The 19,958-nt window shown below is 41.6% G+C and overlaps 1 protein-coding gene across 1 annotated transcript in view; it reads right to left on the reverse strand.

The window, feature by feature from the left end:
- Positions 1–349: 349 nt before the first annotated feature.
- Positions 350–19,958, reverse strand: part of METTL21C (methyltransferase 21C, AARS1 lysine) — a 179,093-nt gene continuing 159,484 nt past the window's right edge. Inside the window, exon 4 of the mRNA XM_069203142.1 lies at positions 350–2,166. Within this exon, the coding sequence (XP_069059243.1) occupies positions 1,745–2,166 (422 nt within the window). The 3' untranslated portion in view covers positions 350–1,744. The remainder of the gene's footprint in view (positions 2,167–19,958) is intronic.

Below are 19,958 nucleotides of genomic sequence, written 5' to 3' on the forward strand. Positions count from 1 at the left end.
GAAGAAGGCAGGTGGGCTAAAATCTCCTGTCACTTCCTTATTCACTTGATATATTGTTATCCCTGCTTTTTCCTACTTTTGAAAAATTAGAAGAGCACTTCTGGTGAGATCTCTGGAAGTAATTCAAGTTGAATGAATGTTTTGATTTTAAGTACAGTATATGTTTGTTATTTGGGACTGTGTAGTATCAAGGGCAAGAAGAGGGCAATGAAAACATAGCAACCACCGAACTCAAAAAAGTGGCAAAGCTATGATGCGTATAGTTTCTCTTTTTTGTACAAAGTGTACATTTCAGGTGAATGTTTCTTCTTGTCCATATAAAGGTTCACAGAGTATTTTGCTTGGTCCACGAGCATGGCTGTGGATGATATTTATTTAGTCACCACTCTTGGCTCAACAGGGCAAACACTTAGACACTGATTCACATATTGGTGGTAAACAAACTTTAATGGTGGACCAAAGATTGCAATTATGAAAATTCAGCCTACTTAACCCTCAAGACCAAATAGGCATGCACACATCTATATTTACTCATATGGGGGACTCATGGTGAACGCTGTTCGGCCAAACAAAGAATTTTCATTCCATTGACCCCCATTGGATCTCAGGATCAATGGTCTGCCTTTTACCATATTTCTACCACCAACACAACCCTAGATACCACTCCTCGTCATTCACCTCTCCAAAATGGCCATTGGTAGGAGATTTATGTCTATACAGACACGCCTGCTCTGTAACATGCTGCCGAAGAGACCAGAGATTGTCAGCACTTGCCTAGCAGTAAGAAAAACAAAAAAGTCCTGGAATATTGCCAAATCATGATTTAAGTAACTTCAGTGCATTATACTGGTTTGCATAAGCAGTCAGTGAACCTATGCCTCACTCTTTGTATCCTATTTCATGCTTCTGCGACCTTTGGAGCACTGCTCCGAGCATTACGCATGACATCAAAACATATTACTCATAGATTGCACTACAACTAACACTCCTCTGACCATGCACAACAAATTGTTTTATGCAAAGATTTACTTTATGTACTTATAAAGAATAATATATGTGTCGCCGGTCCTTTTATGGCTGTATTCGGCACCAGTGGTTCATCTGAGATTGAAATCTTGTGAGTCTTATGGAGCATCAGAATCTATAGGGAGGTTTGATTCAAATTTTGCTATTTAGGGCCTCATTTATGGTACCAGATAAATAACAATATCACGGGGTACATTATATTTCGGTGTGATAAATAACATCTATTACGAGTTACTGGGGAATAACATGCTGATTTGGTGTTTAGTGCACTTTTCTGCATGATACAGTAAATACTGTATGCTTTCCCCCTGTTAAATTGTGGCAGATTTGACCTGCCGAAATTCAACGAAAGTTTAGTTATTTAACACATCCAATAATTATCTGATCCGTTAAATACCTTCAAACTTGTCATTATGACCCATGCATAAACAGAGGTTTATGCATGGGTCAGAATTAATCGATCCCAGTAGTAATCAGGCCCTTTGTTTCAGTAAGCGCACTTGTATCTACAGATTGTCATGCTGCTTTTTCTCTGTTGGCCTCCACTGGTGCTGCTGTTGCATATGAACTTACCATTTTAGTTTCGTGTTTTGTGAAGACAATACACTTTGTGTAAAATATAGCAAAAAAAGCCTTTGCATAATCCTTTGTATGCATTTCCCTCTGTTGAGCCCACATTGCAAATTTATAAACTCGTCTTCCATTTTAAATTCCACATTTAAAGACCTCTGTCTTTGTTTTTAACTGCTCCACCTTTTGCTGTGGCCTTAAACACCTTCACATCCAGGCTTGGAAATTCTGCCAGCACTGTTGTGTCAAATGCAGCATTGAATTTTTCCAAAAACTCAAAATCTGTGTTTAATCTGAACTTATTTGCCCATATTAACACTGTCCCTGGCTGACAGAAATACTCCATGGTTGACAGTAATTCATCCAGAAATTTATGGTAGTAGACGACGTCCGAAGCCAAAATGTAGTCATAGAGACAAGTGTCTCTTGGGAATGTCCATTCAACGTCGCTTCCCCACACCAGCTCTCTTACTTGCGGTGTATGTACAGTTTTGTTTCGGGTATTCCTCAATAGGTTGAATTGCAGATTACCGAGCATATCTGGCATGTCGGTTGCTGTAACAGATGCACCTAAATGAAAGAAGTGAATTTGTTTAATAGAGGTGCATATACTTTCTTTAATATCATGTTTTTAAATTACTATTTTCATTTTAAAATGTTACGGCTGGTACTATTTCCGTTTTATCAGCATTTGTCACATATAAACACACGTGGAGAAACACTGTAATACCCTACGAAACTACATTGTTTATCACAAAACCTAAGGAGAATCTTCATTCGACATTTTTAGATATTACTAACTCTTTTTACGATAGCATTCTAAGAAACATACCCAAATAAGGTCAAACTTATTCAGTGCCTATCCCATTATAGAAGAGTATTGTTCCATGGCAAGATATGTACTCGTGTCTGACAACTGGATGTCGATGATTTGTAGCACGTTTATTTGGTGTCATTTAATCACTCCACTTGCTATTACCACACTTCACATGAATAATCTTTTGGGTAACATAAAATATTTGATATAGGGAAATTAGCAGCTGCCTCAATGTCACATATATTCAACACTTTTGTGTGTTTAAGATCATTCTTACCTTGGTATTGCCAAAAACGAATCAACAGATAACAGTCCTAAAAGCATATCTGTCAAGTTTCTAATCTAAAAGTCCAATACACACTGTCTTGTCTGATGTCTCCCTTAGCTTAGTAGATCCAGAGTAACGTAGGGCAGCGCAAGGTCTTGTGTTACTTTGCCCTGGGAAGGCGTTCTATGGGTGGAGTGTGGGTGTTCTCACGCATCCACCCAAGAATTTTGGTGCAGCTTTATTAAATAATTTGATTGGTGGCGTTGATATGGCATGAGTGCTGAATTATTTTTATTAGTGTCTACTGTTTAAGTGATAATATAATAAAAATATATAATGGCCTTAACAGTGAACAAAGGATTCGGTCCATATGTAGCAGAAAAAATTGTGTTATATATTATTGTTTTCTAACCTGATGTCTGTGAATTAATAGAAAACGAAAATTGAGAAACCACAATAGAGGAAATCAAATCATGAAAAAAACTGATTTTAAGGAAATAAAAAAAAAACGAAAATTATAAGAAACATTGTAAAGGAAAGACAATTTTGAGAAAAGTCCAAAATGACTTTAAACTTCGGTGGACCTGAGGACTACTGTGGGTTGGTTAGGGTTCAGGGGTGGGTAATGTTTGGGGTGGTGAGGGGTTTTAGGGGTCCGAAATAACTGGAGTTCAGGCACAGAAAAGAGCTTTCAGGGTCCAGAGATGGGTGGAGGGTAGGGGTGGTGAGAGTGTTTTAGGGTTCACAGAGATGTGTGTTTATGTGTTTGGGGTATTTTAGGTTTCAGGAATGAGTGGAGTGTAAGGGTGTCAAGGAGTTTTAAAGTTCATGGACTGGCGAAGTTTAGGGCTGGTGAGGGTTTTTAAGGTTAAGTTATGGGTATCGGCTGGGGTGGTGAAGAGTTTTTTGTGATTCAGGATGGGGTGAAGTGAAGGGTGGTGAGAGGTTTTAAGGATTCAGGGATGGGTGGAGTTTAGATGTAGAAAGGGGTATTTAGGATCTAGGGCTGAGTTGATTAGGGTGATTAGGAGTTCTTATGGGCCATGGATGGCTGATGTTTAAAGTCGGTGACGTTTTTTTTAGGGTTCAGGTACATGTGTAGTTTGGATATAATGATGTGTTTTAATAGGTATGTGATAGGAGGGCTTAGGCATAATTAGGTGATGATTATGGTTCAGGAATGGGTGGAGTTAGGGTTAGTGGTGATTTTATGGTTCAGGGATGGTGGATATTTGGGGTAGAAAGGGCTTTTAGGCTTCAGGCATGAGGGTAGTTTAGGTGTGGTGAAGGGATTTAGGTCATAGGGATTGATGGTGTTTAGGGATTGTGAGGGGTCAGCAAAGGTTTATGGGTGGTGATGTATGAACAAATTAAAAGTATCCAAAGTAATTGTTTGACAATGTAAAAGATATAAATATGAAATGATGCCCCCTGATGTGAAGCACTGAAGTAAATATCTCTGACAAACCTGTTTCTGAGAGTAAGAACTGCAACCATTGCACATGAACTTAAAAAATAAGCTTTCAAAAGCCAATTTCGACTAAAAAGACATTCTATGAATTGGTTTCTACAAAAAGGTAAATGCCACTTAGTCTGAAAATTTCCATTCAACTTTTTAGATGAAATGGTTTCTCAGTAATAGTGTTCCATGAAATTATTTTTCTATGAATTCACATACAACCTTTCCAAACAAAGGAGAACTTGGTCAAAGTTAATAACAGTAAACCCATTTGGTAAAATGTATCAAAAAAGCAAGCAGCCATGGAAAATCCATGTAAGACCTGGCCAAAAAATTGCCAAACAAGCATTTAATTAGATATGGGAGCTGGAGTTTCCTAATGATCAAGCAAATATTCAAAAAGGAGTATTAGCGTTAGAGGTATACATGAGAAGGTCTTGGGAACTAATAATACCTGTTGAGTGCTTCATTAGGCAAACAAAAAGATTAAGGTATAACAAAAGAAAAAAGAACAACATGGACTGCTACTGACCTATTTTGGAATGTGTGTACGCAAAGGGTATCAGGATAGGGAGTGTGAACCCAGAAGTAGCATATGGCTTCTGGGGACTTTCTTCTGGTCCAGACTGGACCAGAAGAAAAAGCACCTCTCCAGAGTGAGTAAAGAGTGCGCTATGTTGAAATGAAATTAGTTACAATAGCTACAAATTAGTCTGATGCAAAAATAGTGTGCAGCATCTCGTATAGAACACATTGAGGAAAGTAACGATTATAAGTGGAAGCCATTACTAATATAAACACTTACTATAGGAAGACTGATAGTTATGTGAATAAATGTAATATATCGAAGTGAGAAAAGTGAAATGATGTAAATAGTTTTTGGTAGGCATTGTGTGTGCTTATGTGTGCACCATGTTGGAGTGGTCATGCTCGTATTGATGGCATTAATATAACTAGACAAGGTATTAGTACAGGGTAATCTGAGTCCATAGTCTGTAGTGGAGGAAAGAGGAAACAGAAGAAGATAAGTTTGACAAAATTAAGTAGACAGTAAAAAGAAACCTGCTAGTACAAAGAAGCTAACTATCAGTATTACCAGTTGTCTAGGGTAGAATGTGAAGTTTATATTTCACACAAAATAAGATTGCAGCAGTTCTGTCTACTTAAAAGCAATTGTTGTGTATATAAACATTAAAACAGATTGAATGAAACAAGTTGTAAACATTTCATAGCATTACAAAATCATTATTTAGAAAATCATACAATGATAGTAGTTTGGATCGTGTTTAAAACAAACTACAAGAAGTGTGTCAGATGCATAAACATAGATTAGGTTACTAGTGAATAGAGCCAAAGCGACAAATGCAAAATGTATTTGTTTTTTAATAACATGTACCATACACAGATAAATAGTTGACACGCACATATTGTTTCTAATTGTCATGCTAATTAAAATGATCAAAGCTAGAAATATTTCTATACGATCGGTAGAACATCTAAATCAAGTATTCAGAAACATACATGTTGGTTTAGATTGAGAGTAGGAACAGAGGAATGGAAACAAATAAAAAGGTGATATTCAACTATGATGCAAGTGGATATACCGCTACAATACAAATTTGCATATGTTACAACTATTTATTTAATCCCTTCCCCGCCAAGGACGTAGTGATTACATCCGGAGGCGCGGTGCTGAAGCGCCATGGACGTAACCAGTATGTCCTGGTATAGGCCCTCAGGGGAAGTGGTGGCGCTCCCCCCAGGGGCCTCCCCCCACCCCACCAGGGCAGGGCTAGAAGGGGAATCGCTTCCCCTTCCACCCCGACCCCCCCCAGTGATGTCTGATGACGTCAGCGCACCGACGCGCGCTGACCTCATCAGAGGTTAACTCCCGTTGCGCTCAAGGAGAAACTGAATAGTTTCTCCTCAGTACGGGGGGGGGCAGGGGAGGCAGAGGGGCATGAAAAGGGAAGGAAAGGCTTTTCCTTCCCTTTTCAGGTCTCTCTCTGTGTTTACTTTAGGTAAAAAAAGAAGGGGAGCGGCTCCTTGGGCAAAGGTCCCTCCCCAAGGAGGGCATTTAATCTAAGGCCAATTCTGCCCCCGTCAGGGGCAGATCGGCCTATATTAATTAGGCCTATCTGCCCCGGGGAAGCAGAAGCCATTAGACACCAGGGATGTTTTTTTCTCTATATATTGATAAGGGGAGCGACCACTTAGGCAAGGGTCTCTCCCAGGGGGGTAATTTTTTTATTAGAACTTTTCTGCCCCCCATGGGGGGGGGCAGATCGGCCTATATTAATTGGGCCGATCTGCCCCCAGGGGGGCAGAAGCCACTAGACATCAGGGATTTCTTTTACATTTATTTATATTGATAAGGGTCGTTCCCCGGGGGGCAATTTTTTAATTAGGCCATTTCTGCGCCCCCCTGGGGGCTGATCGGCCTATATCTATTAGGCCGATCTGCCCCCAGGGGGGCAGAAACCACTTAGGCACCAGGTATTGGTGTGTGTGTATGTGTGTGTTTTGTTTGGGGGGCAGCCCCTTGGCAAAGGGTCGCTCCCCAAGGGGGCACATTACTGTTGGCCATACCTGCCCCCCTTGGGGGCAGATCGGCCTATTTTTGGAAGGTCCATCTGCCCCCAAGGGGGGAAGAAAGCCCACCAGAGACCAGGGAAGATTTTTTTTCAAAATAATAGGGTGGAGGTATGGGAGGCATGGCCATACTCCCATCGGCTACCAACCAGTATGGGCATGGTTATTCTCCCACCACAACTGAAGGGGATAACAGTCTTTCAGCTCTCACGCTGCACACTAAAACATCTTATCCCATGGCAAGCAAGAGGACGTTTGATTGTTTTGGGTTTTGGTTTTACATTTGGGCAATGAGAGCTTGGCTAACTCTCAAAATCGTCCCACTTGGAATGGTGAGGGCTGCACTTTTTGGACTTTGGGATGCTGCCATGTAGAAAAATCCACAAGACCTAGACACATCTAAAAACTAAACAACTGGGTGAGTCCAGGGTGGTGTGCTTCACATGCACCCCACACCATTTTCTTACCCACAATGCCCTGCAAACCTCTGACTTTTCTGGCAATCACACATACTTTTCACATTTTTGTGATGGTACCTTCCTGAATCTGCGGTAATCCACAAAATTCCTACCACCCAGCATTGTCTCATCTATACCAATAAAAATTCTGCCCCACTTGTCAGCCTAAAAATGCTTTTTTTCAAACTGCTCTTTGGACCCGCTTTGGTTCCCCCTCAATTTTGACATGTTTTTGGCTCTTCCCTGTCACAGGCACTTGGCCCACCTACACAAGTGAGGTATCATTTTTACTGGGAGATGGAGGGGAACGTTGGTTGGTAGGAAATTTGTCCCGGTGCGGTGATCCCACACAGAAATGTGGGAAAAATTTGATTTTTTAGCTAAATTTGAGGTTTGCTGAAGATTCTGGGTAAGAAAACATTGGGGGATCCACGCAAGTCACACCTCCCTGGATTACCTTGGGTGTCTAGTTTTCAGAAATGTTTGGGTTTGGTAGGTATCCCTATAGGGCTGCTGAGCCCAGGACCCAAAACGCAGGTCCCCCTGCAAAAACGGGTTGTTTAGTATTTGATCATTTTGATGTGTCCACATAGTGTTTTGGGGCTTTTCCTTTCGCGGGCACTAGGCCTACCCACACAACTGAGGTACCACTTGTACTGGGAGACTTGGGGAAACCATGGTGGAAGGAAATTTGTGGTTCCTCTCAGATTACAGAACTTTTTGTCACTGAAATGTGAGGAAAAAGTGTTTTTTGGGCAACATTTTGAGGTTTGCAAAGGATTCTGGGTAACAGAACCTGGTGAGAGCCCCTCAAGTCACTCCATCTTGGATTCCCCTAGGTGTCTAGTTTTGTAGATAAATGTACAGGTTTGGTAGGTTTCCCTAGGTGCCGGCTGAGCTACAGGCCAAAATCCACAGCTTGGCTCTTTCCAAAAAACAGCTCTGTTTTCTTTGGGAAAATGTGATGTGTCCACATTGTGTTTTGCAGCATTTCCTTTCACAGGCACTAGGCCTACCCACACAGGTGACCTATCATTTTTATTGGGAGACTTGGGGGAATGCTGGGTGGAAAGAAATTTGTGGTTCCTCTCAGCTTCCAGAACTTTCTGTCACCGAAATGTGAGGAAAAAGTGTTTTCTTGGCCACATTTTGAGGTTTGCAAAGGACTCTGGGCAACAGACCCTGGTAAGAGCCCCACAAGTCATCCCATCTTGGATTCCCCTAGGTGTCTAGTTTTCAAAAATGCACAGGTTCGGTAAGTTTCCCTAGGTGCCGGCTGAGCTAGAGGCCAAAATCCACAGCTAGGCACTTTGCAAAAAAAAGGTCAGTTTTCTTTGAGAAAATGTGATGTGCCCACGTTGTGTTTTGCAGTATGTCCTGTCACGGGCGCTAGGCCTACCCACAGAAGTGAGGTGCCATTTTTATCAGGAGACTTGGGGGAGCTCTGGGTGGAAGGAAATTTGTGGCTCCTCTCAGAGTCCAGAACTTTCTGTCACCTTTCTGTCAGGAAAAAGTGTTTTTTGGCCACATTTTGAGGTTTGCAAGGGATTCTGGGTAACAGAACCGGGTGAGAGCCCTACAAGTCACCCCATCTTGGATTCCCCTAGGTGCCTAGTTTTCAAAAATGCGCAGGTTTGGTAGTGTTCCCTAGGTGCTGGCTGAGCTTGAGACCAAAACCCATAGCTAGGCATTTTGCAAAAAACAGCTCTGTTTTCTTTGGGACAATGTGATCTTACCACGTTGTGTTTTGGGGCATTTCCTGTCACGGGCGCTAGGCCTACCCACACATGTGAGGTACCATTTTTATTGGGAGACTTGGGGGAACGTTAGGTGGAAGGAATTTGTGTGGCTTCTCTCAGATTCTTGAACTTTCTGTCGCCAAAATGTGAGGAAAAAGGGTTTTTTAGACAGATTTTGAGGTTTGCAAAGGAGTCTGGGTAACAGAACCTGGTGAGAACCACACAAGTCACCCCATCCTGGATTCCCCTACGTGTCTAGTTTAAAAAAACGCACAGGTTTGGTTGGTTTTTCTAGGTGCCGGCTGAGCTAGAGGCCAAAATCCACAGCTAGACGCTTTGCAAAAAACATGTCAGATTTCAATGTAAAAATGTGATGTGTCCAAGTTGCGTTTCCTGTCGCGAGAATTAGGCCTATCCATGCAAGTGATGTACCATTTTTATCGGGAGACTTGGTTGAACACAGAATAGCAAAACAAGTGTTATTGCCCCTTGTCTTTCTCTACATGTTTGCCTTCCAAATGTAAGACAGTGTGTAAAAAAGACGTCTATTTGAGAAATGGCTTGTAATTCACATGCTAGTATGGGCACCCCGGAATTCAGAGATGCGCAAACAACCACTGCTTCTCAACACCTTATCTTATGCCCATATTTGGAAAAGCAAAGGTTTTCTTGATACCTATTTTTCACTCTTTATATTTCAGCAAATGAATTGCTGTATACACGGTACAGAATGAAATCCCATTGCAAGGTGCAGCTCATTTATTGGCTCTGGGCACTTAGGGTTCTTGATGAACCTACAAGCCCCTTATATCCCCACAACCAGAAGAGTCCAGCAGACGTAACGGTATATTGCTTTAAAAAATCTGACATCGCAGCAAAAAGATACAGAGTAAAACATTGCGAAAAATGGCTGTTTTTTCACCTCAATTTCAATATTCTTTTTATTTCAGCTGTTATTTTCTGTAGGAAAACCTTGTAGGATCTACACAAATTACCCCTTGATAATTTTTTTTTTTCTACTTTTCAGAAATGTTTAGCGTTCTAGGATCCAGCAGTGGTTTCACACCCATTTCTGTCACTAACTGGAAGGAGGCTGAAAGCACAAAAAATAGTAAAAATGGAATATGTCCCAGTTAAATGCCAAAATTGTGTTGCAAAATTGGGTTTTCTGATTCAAGTCTGCCTGTTCCTGAAAGCTGAAAAGCTGGTAATTTTAGCACCGCAAACCCCTTGTTGATGCCATTTTCAGGAATAAAACACAAGCCTTCTTCTGCAGCCCTTTTTTCCCATTTAAAAAAAAAAAACGAAATGTTTGCAGTATTTTGGCTAATTTCTTGGTCTCCTTCAGGGGAACCCACAAAGTCTGGGCACCTGTAGAATCCCAGGGATGTTGGAAAAAAAGGACCCAAATTTGGCATGGGTAGCTTATGAGGACAAAAAGTTATGAGAGCCTAATCGCGAACTGCCCGAAATAGCCAAAACAAAGGCTTGGCACCTGAGAGGGAAAAGGCCTGGCAGCGAAGGGGTTAAGGCGAGTTCTCAAACCTGGGGTTTACAATCATATGCTAGTAGTATGGAAGCAAAATGTGCACAAGGGAAACATTGTACTCCCTGTTGTGGTTGATTACCCAGACCACTAATCTGAGTTTGGCTAGAGGATAACTGTTATCATTATTGTGGATAGCTGTGAAGTATTTTTGTATTTGCTGTTTTACAGGGTAAATTGTGCTACACACACAGATATTGCAGCATTGGCATTTCAGGACATAAACTGCCTGTTTAGTGTTGCAATTTATGAAGTAATTGACTTGGTATGTAATGCTACAATTAGTGGGTAAGAGTAGGTATGTTGTTTTTTCCACTGCCCCATATTGAAAGTTCACCTACATTACACAACCTAATAGCTAGTAAGCCCCAGATGAAGCACCGCACTCAACAATCTGTGATCAAATTTGCCATGGATTTTTAATTCTCACATAAAGATTGTTTGTGTGCTCCCTTTGCCAGGTACAATTGCAAGAGTTTTGAAAACTATATATTTAAATTTCCTGCCATTCCTTGAAGATATTGTCTATTTTTTCCTTCTGAACTCTACAAGGCATCACAAAAATGTATTCTGTTTATTATAGACAATACTCTCCTTTTTATTTCAAGCAAGATCATTCCCTCTTGCCAAATGTGTTTGATGCAGTAAATAACATGCCTAATCTACTCATCTGAAAGAAAATCCTTCCTATTGATCTTTATTCGCAGATTTACTCTTAGACATGCTTTTACATTTAACAATATTGACTCCTAAACCTGTATTTTATTCTCCCTTATCTGCTTCAAAGATGAGAAATACTCATCTGTTCTGGAACTTTGCTTCCGATGTCACAACTAAGGTATTAGCTTGAAAAATGATTCCTCAATGTCTTCTCATCCTGGCCTTTCCACACCATCAACCCTAAACCCAATGGCAGTTTGTCAAACTAATGCCATTTTGTGATAATTTTTGAAGTATGGCATGCCAACACCTCAGCTATCAAGAGAAGTCTGACATCTTTCACACTAATTTTACAATGCTTTTTTACCCCTTGCAAACATGACAAAATCCTTCATTAGGGATTTAAAAAAAAAAATCTTTGATGATCTCATAGAACTTTTGATAAAGGGAACATTTCTATTGCATCCATCTTCCCACATAATAACAGCCATCGTTTGTCTCTATTTACACATAAGTAATTATGGGCCTGATTACGACTTTGATGGTCCAACCGTCGGACCACCAAAGCCGCGGAGATGAGGCTGCCATCAATCGAGCAGCTTCACACCCATCATATTATGATGTTTATACCAGGCTGACGGGAGAAATGTCGTATTATGACATTTCCGATGGTCAGCTCAGTAGAAACAGCATTGGCCTCGGCTCCCTTGGGGAACAGAGGACAATGCTGTCGCACACCAGCAAAATAAGAATGCACACTGTCTGCAGAGGGTGCTGTCAGGGGGCCCCAGCACTGGCTTTCAACCAGCTTTTCCATGGCGGTGCAGCCGCCATTGAAACCCTGACTGAAAGGGGAGTTGTAAGCATACTCAGAACTGCCGTGACTGACCACGATTCGATTCCAACTGCAGTCAACCCATCGGGATCCCTGATCTCAGCAGAGGTGGCGGTTTCCTGGCGATCCTATCATTAGGATCATAATCTGGTGATCAGACCTCCAGGAGTGCAGTGGCCCAACCGCCATTGCGAGTTTGGCGGTCCTCTGATCGCCATTGCGAGTTTGGCGGTCCTCTGATGGCCAAACTCATAATCAGGCCCTTAGTCTTTTTATGGATAAATATATATTTACTCAAATGGTCCCAAAAATCTCTATGAATCTGAATTTCAAAGTATTTAATATTTCTTTTATGGTATTTTTAATCAAGGACAACCAGATATTGTATTTAAGCACCCTCTATAAATGACCAATATCTCACATGCATTTAATTTCTCTTCACCACCTAACAGAGATCCAAGTTTGGCCACAACATTCACGCCCTTGACATGCAGAGTTATCTGATGAATATTTTACTACAGATGTTACAGAAACACTATCAATGATTTCATCAAAGATATTATGAGTGTCATAATTTATGGGGTAATTAGCAGTGCATCGCGAGGGCTCGAGTTATAGTTACCTTAGGACACAAGAGTGAGATTACTCTAACTATGACTGGTGAATTTCTATGGTTTTGTATAAGTAAAGTCAGAGCCTATCTATACCATCCCTGTTACCTTTGGATTTTTAAGTGAATTTCTATGTTTTTTAAAATTCTATTTCCTAACTATAACATCCCTGTAACCTTTGTTTTTTCAGTGAATTTCTATGTTTTTTTTTAACATAAAGTAATTTTCACTACTAAACGTTAATCCAACCACTGGCGTGCATGGTTTTGGCCATGCGTAGCAGTGGTTGGGCCTACGCCCAGGCCATGTGGCCATCCCCCTATAATCACCCAACCTTGCACCTCGCACGGTCTTTGGCCATGCCCGTGGGGCTGGTCGCTGGGCCTGGCCTGTGGCCAGACTCTGCAAGGAACACCCCTAGTCATCAAATTCTAAGACAGAGTAATTGAGAGATTGGAGAGACAGCGATTTAGGCTTAAATGAATGAGATACATAAAATGAGATATTGTAGAACAAATTAAAAAGAAAAGTGTATTTGTCACTTAAAACGAGTGACATCACCCTTCAGTATGAACCGTCAACTTTTGAAGTTTAAAATAAATTAAAGAAGGAAAAAGACCACAGAAACACCTGGAGTAGAACCCTTAACTTTCAGTGTTAGGTTCTGTGACCTTAACCATTAAACCACAGGTGACTCCTTCCCCTGCTTTTTCCAGACATGCCTATGACATTCAACCCACGCATGTGATAGGAAAGAAACATGAATGTTCTATCTTTAGCAAGGTTTAATAGTCAAAACACTAGTGAATAAACAAACACACTGTCAAACTATACTGGAATTTGAACCTTCAGCCTACTGAAAGAGTGACAGGACCACAGGGGAGCCTCAAGTCCCCTTCAGTCCTGGATGCTTTTTCAAGTCCAGCGAGAGCCGGCACTGCTCCCACAAACAGGGAGCTGCTTTAAGTAGCAGCTCCCTACTTGTGGGAGCAATGTTTTCATCTTTTTTCCTGCATACAATATTGCATGCAGGGAAACAGATGAAACTCTGTTTTTTGCCACCGGGAGCTGTTTGACAGCTCCTGCTGCTAGAAGGCAGACTTTGTTTGCTTTTGAATGGGGGGAGCTGTCAGCTCCACCAAGCAAAAGCAAACAGCTATGTCCCAGAGGTGGGCACCCCAGGACATAGAAGGAGCCGGCCCTGGGTGGTGGTGACTCCCAGGGCCATCATCGGCTCTTTGAGGGGAACCGCTGACCCCCCCTCCAACTGTGAATGTAGTCCCAGGGAGGTGGCAGTCCCTGGGGCTGTGAGGGTCGGAAATGGATCCCCTTTCTTTTTTTTCATGTTTCCCCATGGGAGGCACCCTGCATTCAAATACAATCAAGTCCCAGAGAGGTGATGGTCCCTAGGGCTGCGGGGGTGCCGCTCCCCCGATTCAAATTCAATCAAGCCTCTGGGAGTTGGCGGTCCCTGCTTCTACGAGGGGGTTGTACAGCCTTGTGCATTAAATGAACAATTAGCCCCAGGGAGGTGCCGGTACCGGGGCACTGAAAAGCCTCCTTATTTTTCACTTTGCCTCCAGGACATGGCCCACCCTGGGGCTTTTAAAAAAACAAGTGCAGGAGCCCACGCTTGTTTTTTTTTTTTCTATTGCTTTGAATTTGCAAATGTTGCGGCAAATTGTTATTTAACAAAATGCTATTTTTGTCCTGGCAGGCCCCTCTGGGCCCCAGCACCAGAACTAAGGGGACAGGGTGTCTCTACCCTGTCCTGTTTTCTTTTTTGTAAACTTTTTTTTGAGGTACTCTGCTAAAGCTGACTCCTAAGATGGCTGCCAACACTTCCTGGTTGAAGTGATGGCAGGCAATAAGAGCTGCGCATTTCCCTGCACAAGCTCATCAATATTTGCAAAGTCATTGCAGCTAGAGATGCACAAATTTGGATTCCCTTAAATTTCTCAAAAGCTACTGAACTGATTTACACCAAACAAGCCAGAGCACAATATGCGTACCGAAAGTTAGCTTTCTGCCAATTTTGGTGTCCGTCCAGTAGTTCGGACAGTAGTCATGTTCAAAGGTCCTATGGGAATTAACATGGGAAACACAGCTTCTTTAACCCCCACCCCCTTTTCTCAGCCCCCGCTTGACAGATCACCCCAAAACTTTCTGTGCGCAACATGACTCACCAGGACACTTAAATAAAAATGTGAAGGCTTGTTAAACAGTGCCAAAGATATAGGCAAGTCAAAAAACGCTTTTTCTATGGAAACATGGTCCTAACTATAACTACCTAGCAACCGCCACTAGGTAATATAGCTAGATATAGCTTTCTATTTGTGTAACTATTAAAGTATATAACAGGTGTGTATTACATTATCTTCTGACTTAATTTTCATTAAGAAAATCTGGTTCTGTAGTAGTGTATTATTGGGCAGGGGTGTGGAATTCCTATAGCCCAATGCCTAGGACATAATATTTGGGGTCAAGGGCAACATGTTTTCATATTTATTTTGTCTTTGGGACAAGTAGGCCCAACCCCATACAGCACAAACCCTTTGGCTGAAAATTTAGAGGAAATTGAACTCTCTGCAGTTGAGGTAATATTTGTGTCCATATGTCATTGCTCTTCAAATTTGTGTTTATGATTCACTAATGCAAAGCCTTTATTATTTGGGTGAGGACTCTAAATAAACGTAAGGTCACACTGCACTGCTGATAGTGGTTCCAGTAAAAAAAAAGTGTAAACACGTTTGAAAAGTTTAACAACATGGTTCTATATATAATGCTCCCAGAATGCTCTCTGATTAGATGCAAATGTTTACATAAGCTTGTAAGCAATATTGATGATTATTTGCTTTCAAAATAAAATGTTCAGAAAAAAATGCAAGTAGGAAAAAAACATTTTGTTAAATTACTGTGAAATTTTAGTAGTTCCTGGCACTGAACAAAGCTACTTAGTTTGCCAATATGTTCCTTGTGGAAGAGCAGAATGTTGTCAGTCACAATAAAGCCATCCGATAGGTAGATAGATAGAGAAATAAAATTTTAATAAAAGCAAAATGTCTTGGTTTACGCCTGACCTAATTAGGTGACAAATTCTTAAAAGAAAGTCACAAAAGTGCACCTGTGGTATATGCCTTTGAGTTAGTGGCTTTCATGAACTCACAAGAATTTACAGAAGCAAGTCAGGAAATCGTACTCCTAGAACATATTTGTGAACTGCATTTTAGCATGAGCAAATATGCATGTATAGACTTGTTCATGCGAAAATCTATTGAATGTTTACAAGTCCAATTTCCCTCCAACCATTTTTTTTTCCAACCATGGAAGAATGTCTACTTGTGCCCTTGTCAGGAGTAAACTTTCAACCTTTCTCAGTATGGGAAAAGATTAAAGAAGAGCTGGTGAAAATCCTTAAGACACATGCAAGTTATTAGGTTTGCACAGACTCAAAGGCATTTCAGCGCTGGAACTGTTGCTTATTGCCTCCTCAAGCACCAGTATGTATATCTGCAAAAAGGTGGCAAAATAAGGAGATTGCTATAGTAGGCTTTGAAAATACTAGTATTCAAGCCCTACTTTGGTATTAGCTCTGGCTTACTCAGAAGGGCTGTCATCAGAGCTCTTACATAATGACATTGCTGCCATAATTTGTCACCGCACTACAAGGAACTAAAGAGACAAGTACATATTTGTACATGACAAGTAGATTTAAGAAGCAGCCTGTCCCATGGACATGTAGATATTTTATTAAATTCCACACCCCTGATCGGGATTTAAAAAAAATATATATTGTAAAATCTCTGATGTCCTATCTAGTCTCTATTTACAAGTTTCGTTCTACAGGAACCTTACCAGAATATTTGACACTCCTTTCTCCAGACAAATTGATGATGTGTTTTTTTCTATGATCAAAAGGTAACATACAATGTTAGCATTAATTTGTTTGGTTAATTTCTTGTATGAACAGTGGCAACAGCACTCAAGTCTGTTCACTAAAATCATGGGAGTCACAGTCCTGAAATCACTTGTCCTTTGATCTGGGGGCATCATATGATATTTGCGCTTACAGACCTGAGAAGACCTGCTATCCTAGTGTCTATGACCATAATGAAACTGTATGAAAAGTGTGAAAAAATATACTGCTATTGGGTAAAATCAATAATTAACTTCACATTCTTATCAAATTAGGCATATTAGGGAGTGCTGGTGAATTGAAGAGTCTTTTATTTGAGGTCCTTAAACTTCTCAAAAAATCTGACCTAACTCCTCAGTGCATTCCGAATCCAGTCATAGCACAAGTTTCTCGGCCATTGGTCCCTGTTGCTTCACCAGTAGACTCCCCATTGCCAAGAGAATCAGTCAAAGGCTCTAGTCATAGATATCAACATGGAAATCATTTGACTTCAGCTCAAGCGAATTCACCTTCTCTTTTTTTAAATTCGGGTCAATCTGTGACCCATTCTATTCGTGTACCCAACCGAAATTGCATTGACATGTGCAATGTCCCTCGACTTTCACTTCACACGAGGGAAGATACTTCTTCTCTTATTAACAAGGTGTCGTATTGGATTCGCCACACTTGGGGTTGTGGTTCTATCATCCACGCCGATATTGTCTTTGCTTCTCGTGTGCGAGGCCCTGGTGGGCGGGACACTATTAAACTTAATCTCGCCAGCCCCGCTTTAGTTAAGGGGATTTTGCAGATGGAAGCTCGCAATTTAACTCTGACATATTTTTTTAGAGAAAGCTTGCCTGCTATGGGCCACGAGATTATGTCCTTTCGTCCATCTAGAGTCAACCCAATTCCTCGAAATGCTTCTGTTTCAATTGTCTCCCCTGGCTCGTTGCCTTTTCTTGGCGACGGGGCTGCTCTGGTTTATAACAAAGGTACTTTCACACGAGACCCTGCCATCTCAGGGGACACATCAGATGTGGATTGACTACACCATCCTAATTCTTGCAAATACAACGTTCCACACGCCCGGGCAGCGTTACCCCAAAGATCTTTATTTGGTTTGGATGCCAACACTACGAGGGCTCTACCCTGCATTACTAACGGGATTTCAAATTCAGCTCCTGATGCCGACTCTTGCAGGACAGTTTGTAGCATTACAACAAGGAAAATATTGTCCTGGAATGTGGCTGGCATCAAGAGCAAATTATATGATCCGGACTGGGGGGCTTATGTTGAAACTTTCTCCATATGTATGTTTCAGGAAACTTGGTCGATGTATTGTGTGTTCAGGCAAGGCTATTGTTGTTTTACTAAAAAGGCGATTCAGTCCTCTAGGGGAAGGGCGAGCGGGGGTCTATGCACTTGGGTTAAGCTGACTAAGGTGGGTAGGGTAAAGGAAATCACTGTTGACTCTTGCGATATTCTTGCAATAGTAATATGGCCTATCACAGGTATTACGGTGCTATGTATTAATATTTATAATAGGCCAGGCCCCTCTAACCACCACTCTGGCACCATTCATCTGTTGTATAAACTTTTATCTGACCTTTATTTTAAATACTGTGTTATTATTGCAGGTGATCTCAATGCCCAAATTGAATTCGATTCAGCCTTTGCTGAGCCTATCCAGGCCGAAGATGAAGCATGGAATCTCCCCCCGTTTTTAATCCAACCAGTGTCATGTACTCCTTCCCCTAGGGTTATGCAGATAATAGACCTTGTAGTAACTTATGGCCTTCGTTTTGGAAATGGCCGAATTTTAGACCCACCTTCTACAGAGGCCACTATAGTAGCACTCTGGACTATGTTATTTTTGATCTGCAAGTCTGGCATTTTATAGTCAATGTAGAGGTGGGTTCTCGACGCATTAGTGATCATGCCCCCTTACAAATTGAATATAATGCAACTCTTTTTTTAGGGCACACTCCATCTCACGTTTTGGATGCTCCCAACGACCGGCTGGAATTATCCAGCAATAGGCGCGTGCTGAGATGGTCTTTGTTTTTTAAATCTAACCTTCTCAATGATAAGCTCCGCGATCTAGTTTCTAGCCATCAGCTTTTTGATGACTCTATTGTTTTATCTCCCTCAGAAGTTATGTCCTCTCAAGCGACTTTTTTTATGGATCTTAAGGAGCTCTTTACTAAACCTCCCTTAACTCAAAACAATTCTTCCTTGCCTAATCGCAAGTGGTTTGATAAGGAGTGTCGGGAGGCCAGGAGCCTTTTGTCCAAAGCTCTAAAGCAAAAGAGCCGGGATGTTATTATACATGCGAGAAGGAACTATGCTTCAATTTGTAAGTCATCTAAATGTAAATACGAGGAAAAATTGTGGGAGGGTTTGATGGAGGCGGCTAATGTCCGTGATCTTAAACTTTTCTGGACCTTGGTCTCACGTAGAGACCCCGCCCTTTCAATCACTCCTGAATGTCATATTGATGCAGAATCTTGGCTTTCCCATTTTCGGGAACTTTATGGGTCCTGTTCCGACTTGAACAACACTCCTACTGATTCTTAATTATGCTTTTCACCTGTGTCGCCCTTTACCTTAAAGGAAACTGAGTTGGCAATCTGTGCTCAAAGAACAGGGAAGGCTCCTGGCCTAGACAGTGTTCCTTCGGACCTGTATAAATCAGACTTACCTGTTTGGACCCGGTACATCAATAGGTTATCGAATATTGTTATGACAACTCGATCTTACCCAGATATGTGGAAGGTGGCTATTATTGTCCCTATACATAAAAAAGGAGATAAGATATTCTCCTTCCAGTTGTTATCCAGATTAAAATACTGGATAACAAAAAAACAGGTTTTAAGCCATCTCCAGGCTGGTTTCCGGGACAAGGTCAGTACCATCGATCAGGTCTTCCGATTTACTACCATCAAGTGGAAGACCGTAGATGCAGACAATGGCCATTTATTCGTGGCCTTTGTCGATTTGAAATCTGCGTTTGACCTTGTTCCGCGTGCCAAGCTTTGGGAGGTCTTGAGCAATATTGGAGTTCCGGGTTCTCTGATTAATATTATCAAAGACCTTTATGCTGATAACTATGCCAGAGTTCGCTGGGGTTTGGCTGGCGACCTGACCCCAGCTTTTTCCACAACGCGAGGTGTGAGGCAGGGGTGCGTTTTGCGCCCACCCTATTCCTAATGTTTATTAATGCTTGTATCCCATACCTCTCAGACTGCCATGGTGATGCCCCGAATCTGGGTGGCCAGACGTTCCCCTGTCTTTTGTTTGCAGACGACACCCTGCTACTCTCGCGAACTGCCACGGGCCTCTCCAGAGTGCTATCACGATTTTTGGAATTTAGCAAGGACCATGGGTTGGAAATCAACTCAGTAAAAACTAAATATATGGTCTTTGGGGACAATAGGTGTTAAATGAAGAGACCGGTATACCTAGATGTCGCCCCCTTG

Source organism: Pleurodeles waltl, chromosome 8, assembly GCF_031143425.1.
Source record: "Pleurodeles waltl isolate 20211129_DDA chromosome 8, aPleWal1.hap1.20221129, whole genome shotgun sequence".
Classification (NCBI taxonomy): Eukaryota; Metazoa; Chordata; class Amphibia; order Caudata; family Salamandridae; genus Pleurodeles; species Pleurodeles waltl.